Consider the following 20,164-nt stretch of genomic DNA (forward strand, 5'->3'; position numbering starts at 1 on the left):
CATGGTGTACAGACTATGAAATAACATACTTTCTGTTTCTATCAGATTCATTTCAATGTATTTTAACATTTGATTGTCTTAGGCGCTCAAAATGGGACCTACTTAATCATATGACTCTTCATCCATCCAAGCATTCTTTGAGAAATTAAAAAAAAATTAATAGTGGATACTGTATAATAATATTCCTGAACAAACTCTTTCAATTTGTGGGTCATTATAGTACTTGCCCTATTTACCTGTAAGATCTGTGCTGACCAACGACATATTTCTCTTGCTTTGTTTCCAAGCGCATCACACACACACACACACACACACACACACACCCATAATCCACCACCGCAGTTTCCAGAGCACAGTTAACAAGTGATGTGTTGGCTAGGACTTTACTTTTTGCTTCTAAATGTTTACATGGGGCAAGTAGAGACAGTTGGTGAACAAGTAGTGTATATATAGGTTCAATTGGTCTTGCATATTTGTCCACAAGGAAAGGAAATAGTATTGCTCTTTTACCGTACTCTCGGCAAACGCCCCTGCATGCTTAGATTGGTATTAGAGCTACAGAAGTGTGGCCATTGCCCCATGCTTTATAGGAGCGGTCTCAGGTGTGGAGCTCTGAGCACCTGCTTGCTCACACTCTAGTAGTTCAGCAACCAGCATATTTGAGGCCAATGGCTCAGGTTCCACATAACTTGGCTCAAGTATCACTAACACCATGTGCAGCTCCTGTCATCAAGCCGTGCTTTGGAACTTGGATACTTACTTCGGACTTTTTTCTTCCCCACCCCGCCACCCAACTAGTTTCCCTTCCCTCCTTCCTCCTAGGTAGCGCCCACCTCCACCCTTCGCTCCCACTCTCCGTTTGCTCCTTGTAGTTCCCTTCTTGCTTTCCACAGGGCTTCCCTTCTTTTATCCGCCGCGGGCCCCAGGCTCCAGGCAGTGGCCAGGACGAGGCGCGAGGCGGGCGGGACTGGCGCGAAGGGCAGAGCCGCGAAAGCGCAGGGCTCCCGCCAAGGCGGAGGCCGGAGCGCACGGGGCCGCCGCGTGGCCCAGGCACCGGCGGCGCGGCGCGCGCCTCTCGCGAACTCCTGGCGCGCCCCCGGCGGCCGGGCCGCAGCGTGCTCGCCCCCGCCGCCTGCTCGCCTCACTTATGGGTCGGAAGCGTTGCGTGGGGGAGACTGTTCCAAGATGGCGGCGGGTTGCTGCGGGGTGAAGAAGCAGAAACTGTCCAGTTCGCCCCCCTCTGGCTCGGGTGGCGGTGGTGGCGCCTCCTCCTCCCACTGCATCGGAGAGAGCCCGTGTCGAGCTGGGGAGCTGGGACTGGGAGGCGCCGGTACGCGGCTCAACGGGCTGGGAGGTCTCACTGGGGGAGGTAGCGGCGGTGGCTGTACCCTCTCTCCCCCCCAGGGCTGCGGAGGCGGCGGCGGGGGGATTTCCCTGTCGCCACCTCCGAGCTGCGGAGTGGGGACCCTACTTTCCACCACGGCTGCCGCCACCTCTTCCTCGCCCTCCTCGTCGTCCGCCGCCTCGTCCTCATCGCCCAGCTCCCGGAAGATGGTGGTGTCAGCGGAGATGTGCTGCTTTTGCTTCGATGTACTCTACTGTCACCTGTACGGATACCAGCAGCCCCGGACTCCCCGGTTCACCAACGAGCCCTAGTGAGTACCTGTCCTCCGCCGCCCTCTCCCTTGCGCTCGGGATGGGGCTCATAGTTGAGGTAAAGTACGGCGCACAAGCCTGCCTCCCTGGCGGCGGCTGCTCCTGGCCCCTCTCGCTACCCCGGTCCCCGGATCCACTAGACCCAAGTTAGGGCACCCGCGCTTTCTGCCCTCCAAGGCAAGTACCCCACACTTGGAGCAGGGTGCTGCTGCAAGAGATGGCTCGCTGGCTCCCAGAGGTGTTCTATTTCTTTTTGCAATAACTTCGAGGAGTTTTGACCCTTCTCTCTTTCGCCACCCCGCTCCCTATCGCCTGGGATTTGGAGATCTGGATTACTCAAGGTGTTGACCTCTCCTCACTTTGGTTTCCATTGCGGGGGAGGGGGGGGGGCCCTCCCCCCAAGTCCCGCCAGCATTCCCGCCTCGCACAAGGAGAGTTTCGAGCCCATTGCAGGGTGAAAAAATAGCAACTATCCAACTTCTTTTCTGTTAGTGATGGAACTTAGCACCGGAGCTTATGAGGTTCCCATATTTTCATTTGGGTTTCCTTGTGTCCTGGGGAGGGAGGAGGTTTTTAAAAATCACATTTTCTCTTACTACCTATTTTTATCCGAACAATCCCATTAAAATGTGTTTCGAAGCATACTGCCAGCTCTCTCACATTTGAAGAGTGAGACATTTTTTTTCACTCCACCATCTGAGTAATATAGCTCATTCAAAGAGCAGTCCGTATAGAGCCACTGTCAGTTTGTACATTAAAGCGTACATTCGCTTTTGTGTCGATTTCACTTTTAAGAAATCTATGTTAGACTTGAGGATTTGAGAAATAGGTAATCCCAATAGTGTGTAGGAATTTTTATGGTTTCCTTTGGTTTTTTACTTTTAATTATTTTTACCATTTAAGTGTGTGGCTGAAATTGTTTAAAATAGTTCTATTACAGCTAAAAGCCAGGTTAATTCAGATCCATGTTCATTTGGATGTGTGAGAGATGGGGCATATGTTTTTTTAAAAATGTGTAAACTGAGTATAACCTGACTTTTTGAGTTAAATGTTAGACAGAATGTAAAGCCCAAGGAAGGGCAGAACAACAAAGAGAACGATTGTTGTTTTTTATTAGTACTTTAGCATCAACAGGAAAAATAATAGAGAAAATTTTCAGATAAATTTATACTGAAAAGTATCGACTTTTTGCTAGCTAAGTGCCCTATATCATAAATACCTGAATGGATATTCTTTATAACTTCTTTTCACTTTGTGAGATTAGTGGGATTATACTACTACTGAACAAGTACAAACACTTATGCCTAGACTAAAAATATTAAATCAATAATGTAAAGTGGAAATTACAATAAAGTGTCCTGGAAATTGTAATTTTGTATTGTTTGTTTTCTTTGACTTTGATATTTTAAATGTATTTTACTTTGTGTGACTCCTCTGTGGTCTGTGCATTTTCTTTCAGACTTTGTTCATCTTTAGGCATTAGTTCATAAGAAATACATGAAATGGCATCCAGACTGACACTGTCAAATAAATATCTCCATAAATTTCATAGTTTTTATTCTAGGAACTTAAGTCCTAAAGCCACACCTTTACTTAGCCTGTGTGTGTGTGTGTGTGTGTGTGTGTGTGTGTGTGTCTGTTTTGGTTAAGAAGTAAAATTCATTTTTTAAAGACTGCCATGTAAAAACAAAACTATGAAATATTTATTAGCGTGACTCACTTATTTGTGACTCTTCTGCCTTCTCTTGGATGTCTATGATGTATTAGGGCCAGTCCTGGAATGATACATAGGTTGGCCCTAAAAAGTCACGGGACTGCAAAAATTCACTTGTTTAGTTACATGAGTTTGGCAAAGGCTGTTTTACTATTCATGCTCCAAAGCCTATGAGAACACACTTTCAGGAGGTGCTATTTTCACACATTTTAAAGTGAGTTTGGGTTAGCTGAATGACTGGATCACGAATTTTAAAAGGAAAGAGAGCTTGACCAGTTCATATGGAAAATGCTTTAGAAAATATCATTTAACAGTAGCCACTTTGAACATGTACTGAGATGTTGTTTCTCTTCTAATTCCCCATCCACTGGATTTTTTTCATGGAAATAATAGATAAAATATGACACAGTTTCAATTTCTGTGAATATGTTGAAATGATAGTGGAAGAATAATAACTATTATCATTTAGCAGTCCTTGAATGTGTCCTGTATTCTACAGAACAACTAATTTAGAAAAGACACTGCACATGACCAAGTTCACTTAAGTGGAAAGAGGACTGTGTCTTCTTTTCATTTATCTTAAAGTCACTTTTTGAAATGTACTGTGTAAAATTCAGGAAAATTGCTTAAAAGCAGTGTTTGATTATGGGAGTGAAATAGCTATAATCACTTGACAGTCAGTACCTTAGTAACTACCACACATTTTTCTGTTTTACATAGAGGGGACAAAAGTAGGTTAACAGTTGTTTGTATAGTAAATGCTACGATAATTAATAAATAATACAAGAATAAACTTTTTTGTGTACTCACCACTGTACACCTACTTTTGCCCCATCCTGTATTTAACAGCGTTGTGTACTTATTAGCATGACTTTGTGCTGGGGGCCATAAGACATAAATGAGTATACTGCTTTTTTCTAAGAGTTATAAGTATGGTGTCATAAGCAGTGGTATTTCAGACCCTGTCTCTGTCCACCAGAAGACCTGCTTTCGATAGTTTGAGATTCTCATGTGTAAAAGCACACCTTTCCATCCCTTTCCAGGACCTTTCTGTCAAAAATCTGTAACTGGTGAAATCTGCCTTTTATAGGTTTAAAAGTCCTAGATTAATCAGTTATTTGTCCACTCTGAAAGGTTATTAGAAATTTCCAGTGTTTTAGGGATTGGGGTGGGGGGAGCGTCAATATATGAACAGGTTGTATGGATACAAATTCTTTACCATTGCTGCTGTTTCTTGGAGCACCTACCTCACTGCAGAGAGCTAATAGTAGTTAGAGCTTACTAAGGGAAGACAAGTGACATTTGTGCATTATTAAATCCTTTGTTTCAGTTGTAATAGGCACATTTTTTTCAAGACTTGATAAAAACATTGACTTGAGGTGCATTCAAAGTCAAGCTCTTGGATTTATATGTGGGAGCCTAGTTAGCCATGTTATAGCAAACCATTTGCTACTATAATGGGATTCACTGTGCCAGGTGTTGAGCCAGGTAGACTTCAGAGCAGTCGTTCTCAATCTTGATTGCACTTTGAATCACTGGGGAATATTTTTAAGTTTGATTTTTAAATATATTGATTTCAGAGAGGAAGAGAGAGGGAAAGAGAGAAACATCAATTATGAGAGAGAATAATTGATTGCCTGCCTCCTGCATGCCCCCTACTGGGAATCAAGTCTGCAACCAAGGCATGTGCCCTTGTCCAGAATTGAACCTGGGACCCTTTGGTCCGCAGGCCATCGCTCTATCCACTGAACCAAATTAGATAGGGAATCACTGCGTAATTCTTAAAAATGTGATGCCTGGATCCCAGCCCCAGAGATTCTAGTTTAATTGAACTTAGATGGGGCCTGGGCATCAGGCTTGTTAAAAGCTCCCCAGGTGATTTTAATGTGTAGCTGAACTCAAATACTGGTTTTATTTGAATAGCCTTTCTACTGAGATTCAGATTAATTTGGTCTGGGGTGCTGCCTGGGGACCCATATTTTATGAGCACACTGGATAATTTTGTTGAACAGTTGGTTTGGGAAACACTTAGAGTGTGGTCTGCAGAAGACATCAGCTGGGAACTTGTTGGAAATGGAGGCTCTCAGGCCCCACCTCAGACCTGCTGAGTTAGAATCTGCATTTTAACAAGCTCCCCAGGTGATTCTTAGGCACATTAAAGTTTCAGGAGGAGTGGTTCTCTAACATTCATCATAATCTCCTGTAGTGCTTGTTAAAACACAAATTGCTGGGCCCCATTCCCAGAGTTTTTGATTCAGTTGGTCTGGGGTGGGGCAGTGAATTTACATTTCTAACAAGTTCCCTGGTGATACCGCTGCCACAGTTCCCAAGACCACGTGTTGAGCCCCTCTGGGTTAGAGAGTAGGGTGGACCTGCATACTGCTTGAGCTATGAGAAGGGAATGGTAATCTTCACTGCCATTTTCTAGTATGAAACTTCCTGCTTCCATGTCACTATCTTTATCATGTTCTTTCTAATTTAGCACCAGTCAAATTGAATGCTGCCTTGATCGTAAGGAGAATCTTGGGTTCTTGGGATGTTTTGGGGAGGGGGAAGACTGACTCTTGGAAACCTGTATGTAGTGTGATTTTATATTTTTCCAGATATTGTTAAATGTAAGAGGCACATTTTAGGAGTTAAAAACAGCACAAATATGACATCTTATAGTGAATTGTATTGATTTTAATAAGCCCCCTTCTGTTCCCCTAAAATATGCTTTGATGATTAACTTACTAAATAACATGTTGTCTAAGATTTTAAAAGCTTTACTTACACTTGTGCTTGCTGGATTGTATTTTAAGAATTTACCGTATTGACAAAGAAATATAAAAGGATCCTGCAAAGGCACTGGGTATGTTCAGTCTTATATCTTTAATGCTGTGTTACATGTCATGTTCCATGAACTTTTAATTTTAATCTTCTTACCACCGTTGAAGTTAATGCAATACTACATTTTGTATAGACCATAGCACATAAAAGATACTCTACTATTAAACATCAATAGGTGTGGTTTTCCATTACAATTCATACAATGCTCTTTTTTATTTTTTTTATTTTACAAATCCCCTGGTCATGCAGATGTTAAGAGACTCTGATCGGGTGTTTGATCAATTAACTCTTTCTTATCTTGGTACAGTATTCAAATTACTGTTTTTCAGTGTGCTTGGGAGGAATTACATTGTATTAGGGAGGTGAGGCAGGCACTTCGTTTTACTAAAACAGCAATAATCCTATTGCACATTAGTTAAAAAAAAGATGACTTGATAATACAGCTCAGGCCAAAGTGATATTAAATCATCATTTTAAACACAAGCTATTATTTTTCTACAATGTCTTTTTTATGAAAACTGACCATAATAGCTGGAAGGTGTATCTGCAGATGATGCTACTAGGCCAGATTTCCTTATCCATGCTAGCAAAATAGTCATGTCTTCTTAAAAAAAAAAATTCTGAAAATTTGAGCATTTTTTGAAGGTATGGATTGTTTTTCAACACTGTTGATTTCCATTAGAAGACAATCTGTTGTCCTGTCTTACTGATAATAAAGCAGGCATGCTCCCTCCCCCTGCCCAGTTGTCAGTACTGTAAAAAGCATCAGAGACTGGGATGAAAGGATGTAGAAATATAAATTACAACTTATTTTTATATCCATGAATAAAGGTATATGTAGGGCCAGGTATATTTAGTTATATAGAAAAAACTGATGCTTATTTTACCTTCTCTCCCATATGGCCAAAGGGAGTAATAATCTAGCTAATAATTTTCTTGTTTATGAACTGTGTTTGTGCTGTGTTCAAGTCCTAATTAGTGAGTTGCAACTACGAAGGAATCTCTGCTGGGATTTCTTAAGTCCAATAGGAAGAAAGACTACTACTTAGAAAGTGAAAAATGTCCTGTTAGCCCATGCATGAGTTGTTCTCACAAACACATACTAACATTCACGTTGTTTTCTTTAAAAACTGTACACTGTTTGAAATTGTATTTGTGTAAAACACTATCAGTTATTACTGTAATGAATTATAATTTTGAAGTCAGTTATGCTTCCCATTTGTAGACTATTTTACTTTTTGAGAATGTATATGTGTGAAACACTAAAACTTGTGCAATGAGATTAGTAAGAGTTCCAATTTCAATAGGAATTATTTTAGTCTCTGGATGTCACACAAGCTTGCCTGTTTTAAAGCAGTACAATCACCAGGGCTTTTACAATTTAAATTTTCTAAATGGCCTTCCCCTCACCCCCTGAACTCATGTAATAATGTCTTTTTTTGATACTGTTCTGAATCAATTAAGCCAAATAAGTGAGGACCAGCAGTAAAAACCTGAGGCTGTCAAGAATGGACTTTCACTGTGTAAGCTGTCTTTCCACACAGTAACTGGGCAGTTGCTCACAGGACAGTGGAGACAGTGTGGGAAGCCATTGGTTGTGTAGATGGGAAGAGTAGATTCCCAACAGTAAACTTATTTAGAGTTGAGCTTCTGAAGTTACAGTGTTGCTAAGAGCAAAATGGAGCCACAAGCTTATGCAGTAAAAAGAAGAGTCCAAGGGAAGAAGTATGGTGTAATAGTATAGTTGGTTGGGTGGAGCATAATTTATGTTGAGTCCAACTCTTAAGTGGCATCTTTTTTTTATCAAGTGTGGGTGTATTTTCTACAGCCCTCAATGTACCATACTTTCAAACTTGCTCAACCTTAAAAATGTTAGTGTTGAATAGCTGAGTGGAAATTATATGTCACTGGGGAAAAAGCTATCTTTGTTTTTTCAGTTTTATTTTGTTTGTTTTTAGCAATATACATTATGCTTAATTCCATGGTTGGTTGTACACTACTAGAGAAATAAAATACTAGTTATACCCTCAGAGCAACAGTGTTGCTCAAGATATGATACAAATATTGAAATCACTTAAAATGCTTACAACACAATCCTATATAATAAAAGGCTAATAAATTTTCCCCTTGATCAGGAGTTCGACCAGGGGGTGGGACCGGCCAGACAACCTCCCATGTCTCCTCCCTAGCCGATCAGCCAGCCGATCAGCCCCAATTGGGGTAGGTGGCCGGTTGGACCCCAGCTGTGCACGAATTCGTGCACCAGGCCTCTAGTATATAATAATTATAGATTAGTTTAATATATGAAAAAATATTGTACATAAGCATGCTAATGACCTTGAAAAAAGAGTGGTCAGGAAGAAGATTTTGAGAGGATAACTTTTGAGCCAAGGTTTTAAATGACAAAGGTACAAAAATTATTAGTGAAGAGTCTATATACCACTAGATCTTGAAGTTTTATTTGGTTGTTCTCAAACCAGTTGCTGTCACCACCACACCCCTTGCCACAGTAATTGGGAATTCCCAGCAGCTGTCTTTAGTCAGCAACTTATACAGCATTCTCCATACCATTCCCCTTGCTAAGCTCATAAAATGTCAAGGAAATTAAAGTAACATTTTGTCTTTGGAACCCTTTGAAAAAGCTGGATAAGCGCTATTAGATCAGATTATAGATCTTTTTGTGGTGTTTTTTTGTTTTGTTTTTTGTGTTTTTTTTGTGTATATATATATATATATATATATATATATATATATATATATATAGGGTCGGCAACTAAGTAATTGCGGATTTTTTAAAGAAAATCAAAGACAATTTTTTCATGGAACTAAATAACTTTATTCTGTAATGTATTGCCCATTTTGATCAATGACCTTTTGCCATCTTTCAGGCAGCATCATAATCCCACGTTCAAAAAACTTCTGGTTTTTATTAGCAAAAAACTGAATCAGGTACGATTTGACATCATCATCATTATTGAAATTTTTACCATTCAAGGAGTTTTGTAAAGATCGAAACAAAAAGTGATCAGATGGTGCAAGGTCAGGACTATATGGTGGATGTGGCAAAACATCCCAACCAAGCTCCATTAATTTTTGCCGAGTGACCAAAGATGTGTGTGGCCTTGCATTGTCATGATGGAATACAACACCTTTTCGATTTGTCAATTCGGGCCGCTTTTCTTCAACTGCATTGTTTAATTTCGTTAGTTGTTCAATGTAGACATCAGAATTGATCGTTCGGTTGGGTGGTAAGAGTTCAAAGTAGACAATTCCTTTGTAATCCCACCCAACTGATAACAAAACCTTCTTTTGATGAATATCAGCTTTTGATGTTGTTTGAGTTGGTTCACCTGGCCTGCTCCACGATCTTTTCCGCTTGATATTGTTGTAAACAACCCATTTTTCATCGCCAGTTATCAGTCGTTTTAAAAATGGATCATTTTCATTACGTTTCTTTAGCAAATCGCAGCTGCTAATGCGTTGCGTTAACTGTGATTCTTTAATTTCGTGAGGAACCCATGTATCGAGTTTTTGAACATAGCTAAGTTGTTTTAAGTGATTTTCAATGCATGTATGTGATACATGAAGCTTCTCTGCAATCTCACGTGTTGTGCTGTGACAGTCCGAATTGATTATTGCTTTGATTAGGGCGTCATCAACTTCAACTGGACGACCAGAGCGTTTTTCATCTTTGAGTGAAAAATCACCAGAACGAAATTTGGCAAACCAATTTTGACACTGCCATTCTTTTAAGGCTTCGTCACCATAAACAGCACATAACTTTTTATGAGCTTGCGATGCGTTTTCCCTTTGCGGAAATAAAAAAGCAAAATATGACGAAAATGTTCCTTTTGATTTTCCATTTTTCAACGAACGCCAAACGAAAACTACAAAACAGATCCAAAAACTTTTTTTACTGATTAACAGCTGAATAGCCAACTATCAAATAACAAAATGTGTTTTACATTTGTACTACGTCTGCAAACTAAAAATTCAACTGAAGCCATATATGTGTGAAACCCGCAATTACTTAGCTGCCGACCCAATATATATATATATATATATATATATATATATATATATATATATATATATATATTTGTATTAAGAGGACAGCATTTGTAGAAGAGTTCTTTAGAATGTAAGATGAGTTGAAAGAATAGTCTCAAGGTACAGATTAGCTATGCTTAAATTTATGAGGGCAGTAGGAAAACTGGCATTGAAAAAAATGGGAAGCCAACCCAGGGGCAGAATTGTGAATATAGGAATGTTATGAAATTAGGAAGTAGAAAAAGTTATCAGAATATATAGGAATTTGCACTCCAGGGCCAGGTTTTGTGTAGGAATAGAAAGATTGCAGCTCACCTGTTTTTGGCTTCCATCATTACCTCTTTTTTTTTTTTTTTTTTTTTTTTTTGGCTCTGTGCCTAGCTATTCTTGTGCTCAGAAAATGTTTGTTCAACAGCTCTGTTGGAATTGCTATGACATTTGATCACAGGTGTAAGAACCTCCCCTTTCTCTCTCTTCACCTATTCCCAACTGTATCTAATTTGAAAGGAGGAGATATGTTGGATGAAGTATAAAGATAGCTGAGATAGCTTTTGGATGAGGACCTGAAATTAGGTGATTGCATATGAGTAAAGAGGTTTTGCAGGAAAAAAAATCTGCCAAATTCCCATTGCTAGGGGAAGTGAAAGGGAGAGAAGCTTTGGACATAATTCATAGTTTATAAGCCTGAGGAGCCAAGAGGGTGATGGTGCTATTATAAAAGATGGAGGACAGATGGGGAGGAGAAATAGGGAGAAACAAATAGTTGATCAAGTGAAATCAGATTTCTTAATATGTGTACTAGTATTTCAAGCATTGGCAGTTATCAGTGTTATTTCTTTTTTCAATTAGCAGAACCATAGAGCAGTGACAGTGGTATTGTGCTGATTTAGTGGGTCTCTTGGTTGCTCAAGTTGTGACTTTGAGCAACTCAAATGGGTCGAGATCAATGACACATTTTAGCTTTGTATTGCTAATAAAGATACCTGACAGAATGTTGGGTTTTCCTATTGTAGGTTTATATATCTTCTCAGTCTTTAGGCTTATCAATTTGTAAAGTAGTCAGCATTTCTTATATTGTTTTATGTGCATATCATAGCACAGCCTTCAGCAAAACAGAGCCTCGCGGAGGACCATCTCAGGAACTTGTAGTTTCAGATCTTGGATTAAAGGATATTTGTGAAAGATTGGAAATACTGTCTGGTAGTAGATTCTAGGGTCCCATGTCCTAAAGCCTAGAAAGTAAAGAATCAAGCTGGCTCTGTTTCACAGCTTTGATCAACAATGAAGGAAGAATGTTATCAATGGAAAGGATCAGCCATATTGCTTTATGATCTTCAGTGGATAGGCAAATATGAAAAGTTCTGTTGAGTTCAGGCCTACTAATATTAGCTTTTAAAATAAGGTCTGTGATAGTGTTGATGATTCTCGCCTTTCCCCTATCTCTTTCATTTTACAGATAATCCACACTGTGACCCAAAGCCACATGCAGTGCTGGGAGATTACAGTTGACTGTATTATGCAATATCCTGCCAGAAGATGCTGACCAGATCTGTAGTAATGGAAAATAGTGAGATTGACCTGACAGTCTATATAACTTGCCTTGCCATTCCATATACTTTCTGTAAGCATATGGCGTGCAATTCTAGTAACATTATCTTATCTTGAGATCTTGGATTGCTACAAAGGTGGTAGCAGCAGATTCTGTGCTTTGCTTCAGGCATTAGTGGACCTTTGAGTCATTCTCATAGAATGGAATCTGTGAAAAACTTGTCTTGTTGCTGTTAGCCTAGAGTTACCACTGTGTCTGCCTCAAAGAAATCCTCATGTGCTAGTCACATCAGTGTGCTTCTTCTCTGTGACTTTAATATTCCTTATGTAGCCTAACAACCACACAGTTGGGTATAGGCAGTTTGGGGTGCAAATAGATTATTAGCTGGTAAAGCTTGGACCTCAGTATATACATCATTGTAGTAAGACAAATACTCTATATCCTGATTTTGAACAACGGTGAGGTAAGTGTTTAGATGATGGGTGCTTTTTTACATCCTTTTTAAAATATGGTAAGTGGAATATTATGAAGTCTTCTGGCCTTTATTTTTCCATGTTGGAGTATTGCTCTTAGTGCATTTCATGAAGTTCCCCATAGTTAAACCAACCAAACAAACAAATAAAAGCTTTGTTTTGCTTATTTCCCATTACAAACAAAAAAACTTGTCCCTACTTTGTCCAGGTTCTTGAATTTGTGGAATAGCTCTTTGATGTTAGGAGTAGTTGCCCTGCAGTCATTGATTAAATTTTTTTTGTACAGTTCATGGATCTATGTACCCTGCATTCTTGTCAGTTCAAAAAACCCTCAGAAGAACAAATGGGAACGATACCACGTCTGTTTCTCTGACACTAATAAGGTGATATATGGTTTGTGGTATACTTCTACAAACTCCTCTAACCACTCCTGTTTGGCAAGTTGTTTTCCAGAAATCTCTTCCACACTGAATGCATTATCTCTGTGGAGAAACAGAGTCATACAGGGCTGGAGGCAGGAATAGAGTGCATGTGGGAATCAGGGAGGGAGAAAATGAGATTATAATCAAGTGAGGTGAATCCAGGATTCAGGGCAGAAAAAGGAAACTGAGTGCATGGTCTGGAGTAGGAGTGCATATTTTACATTATACAAACCTAGATGTTCCTCCTTTCGAACCAATGGCCATGGTACTCTTGTTAAAATATATTCCTATCAGAAACAGATGCATAGCATTAAATTGAATAATATAAAAGTACTCACATATAGGTCCCTTGAATATTCTAAGAGAACCACATTGAAAATCATTCCTAGAGTGTTCTCAGAATGAGACCTCTAGGTAAGTTTAGGAGCTGTGGAACAAGTAGTATAAGCATACCCCAAACTGATAAATGTAGCCACACTCTGGTCATTATCCTTAAAAAAAATTTTTTCTTGACTTGTCTATGAGCGTAGTTATAAATCCTGAGGTAATCAGATGTATCTTATTTTTAGACCTGAGTATTTAGGTATCAATAACCTCTACTTAGATGTATGAACTTTCTTTTATATAGCTTGTTTACAGTTATTCTCCAAAACAAAGATTATGGAACAGATAATATTAAATGATAGAGCCAGCTATAATTTCTCATTACAGAATGCAGTCATAAGAATGCATCATGTTGTATGTATACATCTTTCTGTACTTTGTCACCAGTGTTAATTAACAGGATCTACTATGGTCAGTCTGATTTGCAAATTACATTGTCACAGATAACTGGAGTATCAACTATTTTGAGTTAATCAGTTTTTCCTTAATCATATAGATCAGCAATTTTCAACCAGTGTGCCACAAGATGCATGTGCCACAAGAATGTTTAAAACATGCAATACCTGACTACTTAGTCAGGGACACTGACCTCTTTTCTCTTAGATTGTCAAATACAAAAATGACAATAGCCTTCCAATGTGAGTGAATCAAAATTATACCTATTTTTAGAGATAGACTCATAGAGAACAGGCAGATAGCTCTGGTGGATGGGTGCAGGGGTTGAATGAAAAAGGACCAAAAAAGAGAGAGCTTATGGAAGTGGACAATAGTGCTGATTGCAGGGGTGGAGGTAGGGAGGGCATGTAGGGGAATAAATGATGGTGGAGAAAAATTATACCTATTTTTTTTTGTCAGACCAGCAAAAAACATATTTTTTGGTGTGCCACAAAATCTTAGTATAATAATTAGTTTATGTGTGCCATGAGATAAAAAAAAAATAGCTGATATAAATGTATGTTTTATTTAGCAAATTTATTTATTTACTGGGTAAAAAAAAATAACATGAGATCTACCTTCTTAACAAATTTTTAAGTGTATAATACAGTACCATTAACTATAAACCCCATGTTAAGCTTGTTTTATAAAGATACATAATAGTGGCGCTACCTAAGCAATTATTTTTTCATAGAAATTTTGAGAATTCTTTAACATTTGTCTTTACAAACATGTATTATTGTTATAATTTGTGTCTGTGCCCACCACTCAAAGTCAAATTGTCTTCTGGAAGATCATTCACAAACATGTATTAGAGTTGCACAAAGCCTAAACAGTAGAACTTTGAGGTTTGTTTATTTTTTTAGGCTTCAAATTAGTTTCTAAACTTATTGAAAATTATGCATAGACTAGATTAAAAACAAGAAGTCAGAAGTATCAATTTTTTAAAAAAATGTTTCAAACTCGTAGCATCTAAATATTTAACCTGGCAGTTAACATTTACTTAATAAGTGTACTTAATATCTGTGTTTGAAAAGAATTTGATTTTCTAGGTTACCTTTTAGGTTGTTGTTCTCATCCTCTGTTCTTTAGAGCACATGTGTCAAACACACGGCCCGCGGGCCAAATCCAGCCCGCCAGGCCTTGCAATGTGGCCCGCACCGCGCTGTCATCACTGCACTCCGCTGTCAGTTTATGACATTGTCAGTTTATGACTGTTCAGTAAACCATTCGGCCCGCGATTTAGGCTGGATTTTAGATTTTGGCCCCTTCTCTGATTGAGTTCGACACCCCTACTTTAGAGGTTTCTAATAAATTTTATAATACTATAAGAAAATGTCTTTGATAGGTAGAAACTTTGCCCTGTTAACCCACTTTTAAAGGTAGAAGGAACTAGGCATTAAAGGAGAACATTAATTTGGACAGTTAACCATGATACCTGATATTTCTGAGGAAATATGTTTTCTAGAGAGGTGAAATATTGGAAGACATCTTTCCTAATGGTATATTTTAACTAAGCCTTTAATTCCATATGTGTTTATATAAACTGCTTTAGTTAAGTACTTCTTGAAATTGCTTCTTATAGTGTACACACTTGCTTTTAATGAAAAGCTCATATCTAAATGTGGTAGTGACATTTGTGAAATATTAGATATGATCAAGTCATGAGTCTTGAAAGTTATTTGTCCTGTTGTCTGCACAATCAGTATTGAGGTTCTTTATCATTAGCACAGGTGTAGGCATATTATCACTGAATTTTAATGTATTAATTTGGATTTTGGAGCAGTTTCTAGTTTCATTTAGAGATGATGGTTTTGCAATTCTGAAGAGGAAAGTAGAATTTCCACCATGATTATCCCTTGCTTATAGACATTTAAAAATGAATATCCGTTCAAGCTTCAAGACTTATTTGCCAGCATTATCCTAAGATGGTGCATTTTACATTAAAACCTATCTCTTATTTTAAGCTAGTACTGCTCTTCATAATATGGTAAATTTTAATATTTAAGTTCTACAAGTAATATATGTGCAAGGCTACTTTTTGGGTATGTGTGAAATGTCTATAAAACAGGCATAAGCCACGCTGCCTGTCCTTAGAAAGCTTGCACTCATTGAGGAGACCAGATTCATGAAACAAATAATGAGGTCATACATGATTTAATGGCAAAATGAGTGATGGAGACAATGGGGTATATAAGTTTGGGCAAAGACTAATGTGGGCTGGAGTTATACATGAAAGCTCCATAGACAAAATAGGATTTGGGCTGGGTACACCTTTCACAGATGAATAAAGCATTCTAAACAGGAAACAACTTAAAGACACAGTGGTCAGAAGGAGCATTATACAGTTATCAGTGGGTACCAATCAAAGGTAGATTGACTGGGAGTGGGGGAATCATAGCAAAAAAGGGCACCTGTCAGGAGACTGTTGCTAGAATTCAGGCATTGGGAAATGAAGGTCTGCCAGGTGACAAGTGAACAAACAAGTGAACAAACTATTAATGGCTTGTGAATTGCTTCTTTCTTGGTAAAGTTTCTCTTTTGTCCTGTTAATTATGCCTCAGCAGCTCCTTTAATGTCATGAATGTCATGAAGCCTGGACAAGAAACCTGGACAAGAAATAACACAAGCAGGAATCTGCTGTGTAGACAAAGTGCTTTCATTCACCATAGTCATAAGTCAGTTAGATTAACATTGGTTACATCACCCTTTGCTTGAGTGTCTTCTATTCTCAATATTCTTTTTTCTTCTTATAAACTTCAGTGTATATAACATGAATTTTAAAAAGTTGAGTAGCTACAAAAATTATGTAACTTTAAAATGAAACTACCCTAATTGCTATAGAATAAATAAATGGCTTCAAACCACTATTTTCTCTCCAAATTAATTTAAAAATTCTACTTGGATGTTCCAAATGTAACCCACATAAGGTGGGTACTGGGAATTACAATGATTATAGGAGGACTGAGTATTAATTATTGAATGATATTATTTACTAAATTAGCTTAGACATAGATTAGTCTAATAAGTATATTCCTTATGGTTCTTAACATGCCCTATTCAAGAATGCTACAGATCTAAGATATAGACTACAGAAGCAAAATCCTTAAACAAAATTCTAAAAGTTTCCTGAATTACAATGGAACTGCATATTTTATGTTGAACAACAATTACCCTTTGAAGAAAAAATTCAGAGCCTTTTGTTGATGCGTTGTGTGTTTTACCACTCAAAATCAAATACTCTTCTGTCATCATATTATATATTTGGTCCCCTTTATCCCTTACCACCCTTCACTCCTCTTCCCTCTGGTAACCACCATAGTGTTGTCTGTGACCTTGAGTTTTTGTTTATTTTTCTTGTTTGTTCACTTGTTGCTTTCAGTTTTATATCCCACATATGAGTGAAGTAATATGGTTTTTAATTTTTTCTGACTTATTTCACTTAGCATGATATTCTCAGAGACCATCCATGTTGTTGTAAATGTCAGTATTTCATTTTTCCTATGGCTGAGTAGTATGCCATTGCATAAATGTAACAAATCTTCTTTGTCCAGTCATCTACTGAAGGGCACTTCAGTTGTTTCCCTGTCTTAGCCACCATGAACAATGCTGCAATGAACATAGGAGTGCAGCTATCTTTTTGAATATGTTTTCAAATTTTGGGGGTAGGTGCCCAGAAGAGGGCCTGCTGGGTATATGGTATCTCTATTCTTAGTTGTTTTTTTGTTGTTTTGTTTTGTTTTAGAAAATCACATACTATTTTCCATAGTGACTGTACCATTAGCAGTGAATAAGAGTTCCTTTGTGATCACTGTAAATTTTATTTTAGTAACTCTTCTTTCATTCTCCAGAATATGTTTCGGAATATGAGGAAATTATTTCCCAATTATGAGGCTGATCTCTTGACAAGTTCTAGCCACATAATCATGAAAGTTGTGCCAGTGTACTCAGGAAGTAAAAAACAACACTAGTATGATGCTTATTAACAGTGTAGTCTGTTTTTGTTTATGAATAAATGAACTCTCCCTCACATCAGATCCTTGAGTTATGAATAATGCGTACTTTGAATTAAATATTACCACAGTGATGTGAAGAAATGCCAGATGTTAAAAGAAAATGGTATAATAAAATATTTTAATCAAAGTTTTTGAAGAAGTATAATGTGTTTTGACCTATGATCATAGACCCCTACCCCATAATTGGGTAGGAGGCCAAATGGAATCCAGTGGTTCTTAGGACAGACCACACTAAGATCCCTGATCACTCTCAATATCCTTCACATTTTTATGAACAAAGGTGAATGCCCTCACTGGAATAAGGACTGAAGATTTGCTTAAACCTGATTGAACAGTTGAGAGGGCAATTTCATTTTCACAGGCTTCAAACAATAGCCTTGTTAAATAGGCAATGGCATCGATAGTGTGAAGCACAATCAAGTAAGGAAAAAAAAAGTTAGTGGTTTTTCCGGTTTGGCTATGGCAAGAGAACAAGCAAATCCTATTGTAAAGTGGGGAAAAAAAATGGTTGCGGGTCCTAAGGGTCCTGATTCCCTTCTCCATTGGGCTGCTGTTCTTAGAACCTTTGCTGAGTTTATTTCAGTTCAGTCTAGAGAAATTCAGGTCAGTTTTTACAGAAGAGGAGGGGTTTAATCTTGAAGATTCCTTTCACTTTCTTGAAGATTATAATTATTCACCATTCTATAATAAACATTCATTAACTCTTTACTAACTTAACTAATTTGCACCAACTCAGCAGGGTTACCTTCACTTTCCTGTCCTCAAAATTTTTATATTGATCTAAATAGTTTTGACTCCCAATATTTCCCACCCCAGAATTAAAGTATAAATCTAGGAAGATGCTTCTCTTACTCTTCCTGAACATAATTTCTCTCTGGAGCTTTGCCATTTTTGAGAGCAGCAGTCTTGAATATCTGAAGGCTTGGTAACAATTGCATTATAGAATTTTTACTACTAATTTTTTAGCAATGTTTACCCACTCAGCATTATCTAGAAAGTTATTTACTGGTCCTGCTAGTGTTCCAGTTTGGGGAGGGGATGGAGTGATGGGGGCTGAGAGGATGTAAATTTATGACTTCCAGAATTTTTCAAACAATAGATTTGTATATCTAAAGGAATGTATAAACACTGTTTAACTGGCCTGATTTTGAATTTAGAGCAGTGCTAGATTGCAAAGGTTTCTAAAAGTTTTCAAAGGAGGTTTTAAAGTAGAGATTAAGTGTGATATTCCACTGTGCTCCTTCTTGTGCCTTAACTAGAATTGAGTATCTTCTCCATGTGTATAACAGATACCAGGAGATACTTGGTGGATTTATTTGATACTGTTATTTGGGGACTGACCTGGCTATATGTAGCTGTGTGCAGGAGGGTAAGAATATGTTTTCATGGTACTTAAGGAGGTATGGCATAAACTTTAATCACCTGCTTATCTTTTACTCTATTCCATTTCTATAGCGGATTGGAATGTTTGAAATGCCATTTGGTACTATTTATTTATTCCTTTTCTACTGTTTTGTTTTAAACTATAAGTTCCCATCTGTTTAAATAAATGCTTCTTTCTTTCCTAATATTTCTATAGTCAGAAGTTTTCAATCTGTTGCCCTAGGATAGATTTTAGGGGTTCAGCAAGCACACTGAATGTCTACATTTGGTGAACAACAGGAATACCTTAATTTGTTTTTATGGAAATTCTTGGTATGGCTATTTTCACATTAATATAATTTAGATAAAGAAAAACAGATTTAAGGATACCTGACCCAAGGGATTATAAATTATCCTGAAAGCACAAATAATAATTTAGCATGTAGTTTCCCTCATAAAATGTTTTATGGCAGACTTGTTTATGTCATAGATCTGAGTCAAAGCTGAATTAAACACATTAGTCTTTAACTTATCCAAAATTAATATCATCGGGCTAAGAACCAACACTGCTTTACGACTCTTATATCATTTCCTTATATTAATCACCAGCAGTAGAAATTTGCTTTATTGGGGGAGGCATTTTTTAAAATAATTTGTCACTTCCTGAGTGCTCGCTTAGTTTACAATGCAAAGAAAACATCAGGGCATAGTTGATGATAAGGATAGACTTACTAACTTAGCAACCTATTTACACATATTACCGTAGCCTTTACACAAGATTCAAATTCTTCACATTAATGTCTCAGCAAAATGAAAAATTGTTTAATCCTTAATTTAATGGTTACTCATAAATTCCTAAAGTTGCAGATTTTAAATCCATGAATTCTAAAGATACATAGTAGTGAATACATGGTATATACTTTATTGTTTGCTCATGCTGGCTTTTAAAAATGTGTATGGAATAGAACAGTGAAACTCTGAATGAATAATAGTATAAATATCACTGAAACTACTATTGTTATTTTGAGTGATTTCCTCTATATTAAGGATCTGCTTAATTTAAATTGGTTTTCTCAGAAAAAGGTCTTAATGACTTTGTAATCACTCTTATGGTATTTTTACAATTAAGTCAGCAATTCTCAACATTTTTGCAACATAACTCTGTGCCCTACAGTATGACCTCCAAATTCAGGGAATTCTAGGTGCTACTTTAAGAGGGGCAGGGCAGTTATATAGAAATATTGTATGTTCATTCTCCAACCCCCCTTCCACCT

General features: G+C 37.8%; 1 protein-coding gene across 2 annotated transcripts in view; it reads left to right on the forward strand.

The window, feature by feature from the left end:
* Positions 1-957: 957 nt before the first annotated feature.
* AMMECR1 (AMMECR nuclear protein 1) overlaps positions 958-20,164 on the forward strand; it is a 131,498-nt gene continuing 112,291 nt past the window's right edge. Inside the window, exon 1 of one of the 2 annotated variants that reach the window (XM_084870500.1) lies at positions 958-1,655. In XM_084870500.1, coding sequence (XP_084726626.1) covers positions 1,186-1,655 — 470 coding nt within the window. In that variant the 5' untranslated portion in view covers positions 958-1,185. The remainder of the gene's footprint in view (positions 1,656-20,164) is intronic. The other variant, XM_084870499.1, reaches the window with a different exon arrangement.

This window comes from Pipistrellus hanaki, assembly GCF_964339955.1.
Source record: "Pipistrellus hanaki genome assembly, chromosome: X".
NCBI classification, from domain to species: Eukaryota; Metazoa; Chordata; class Mammalia; order Chiroptera; family Vespertilionidae; genus Pipistrellus; species Pipistrellus hanaki.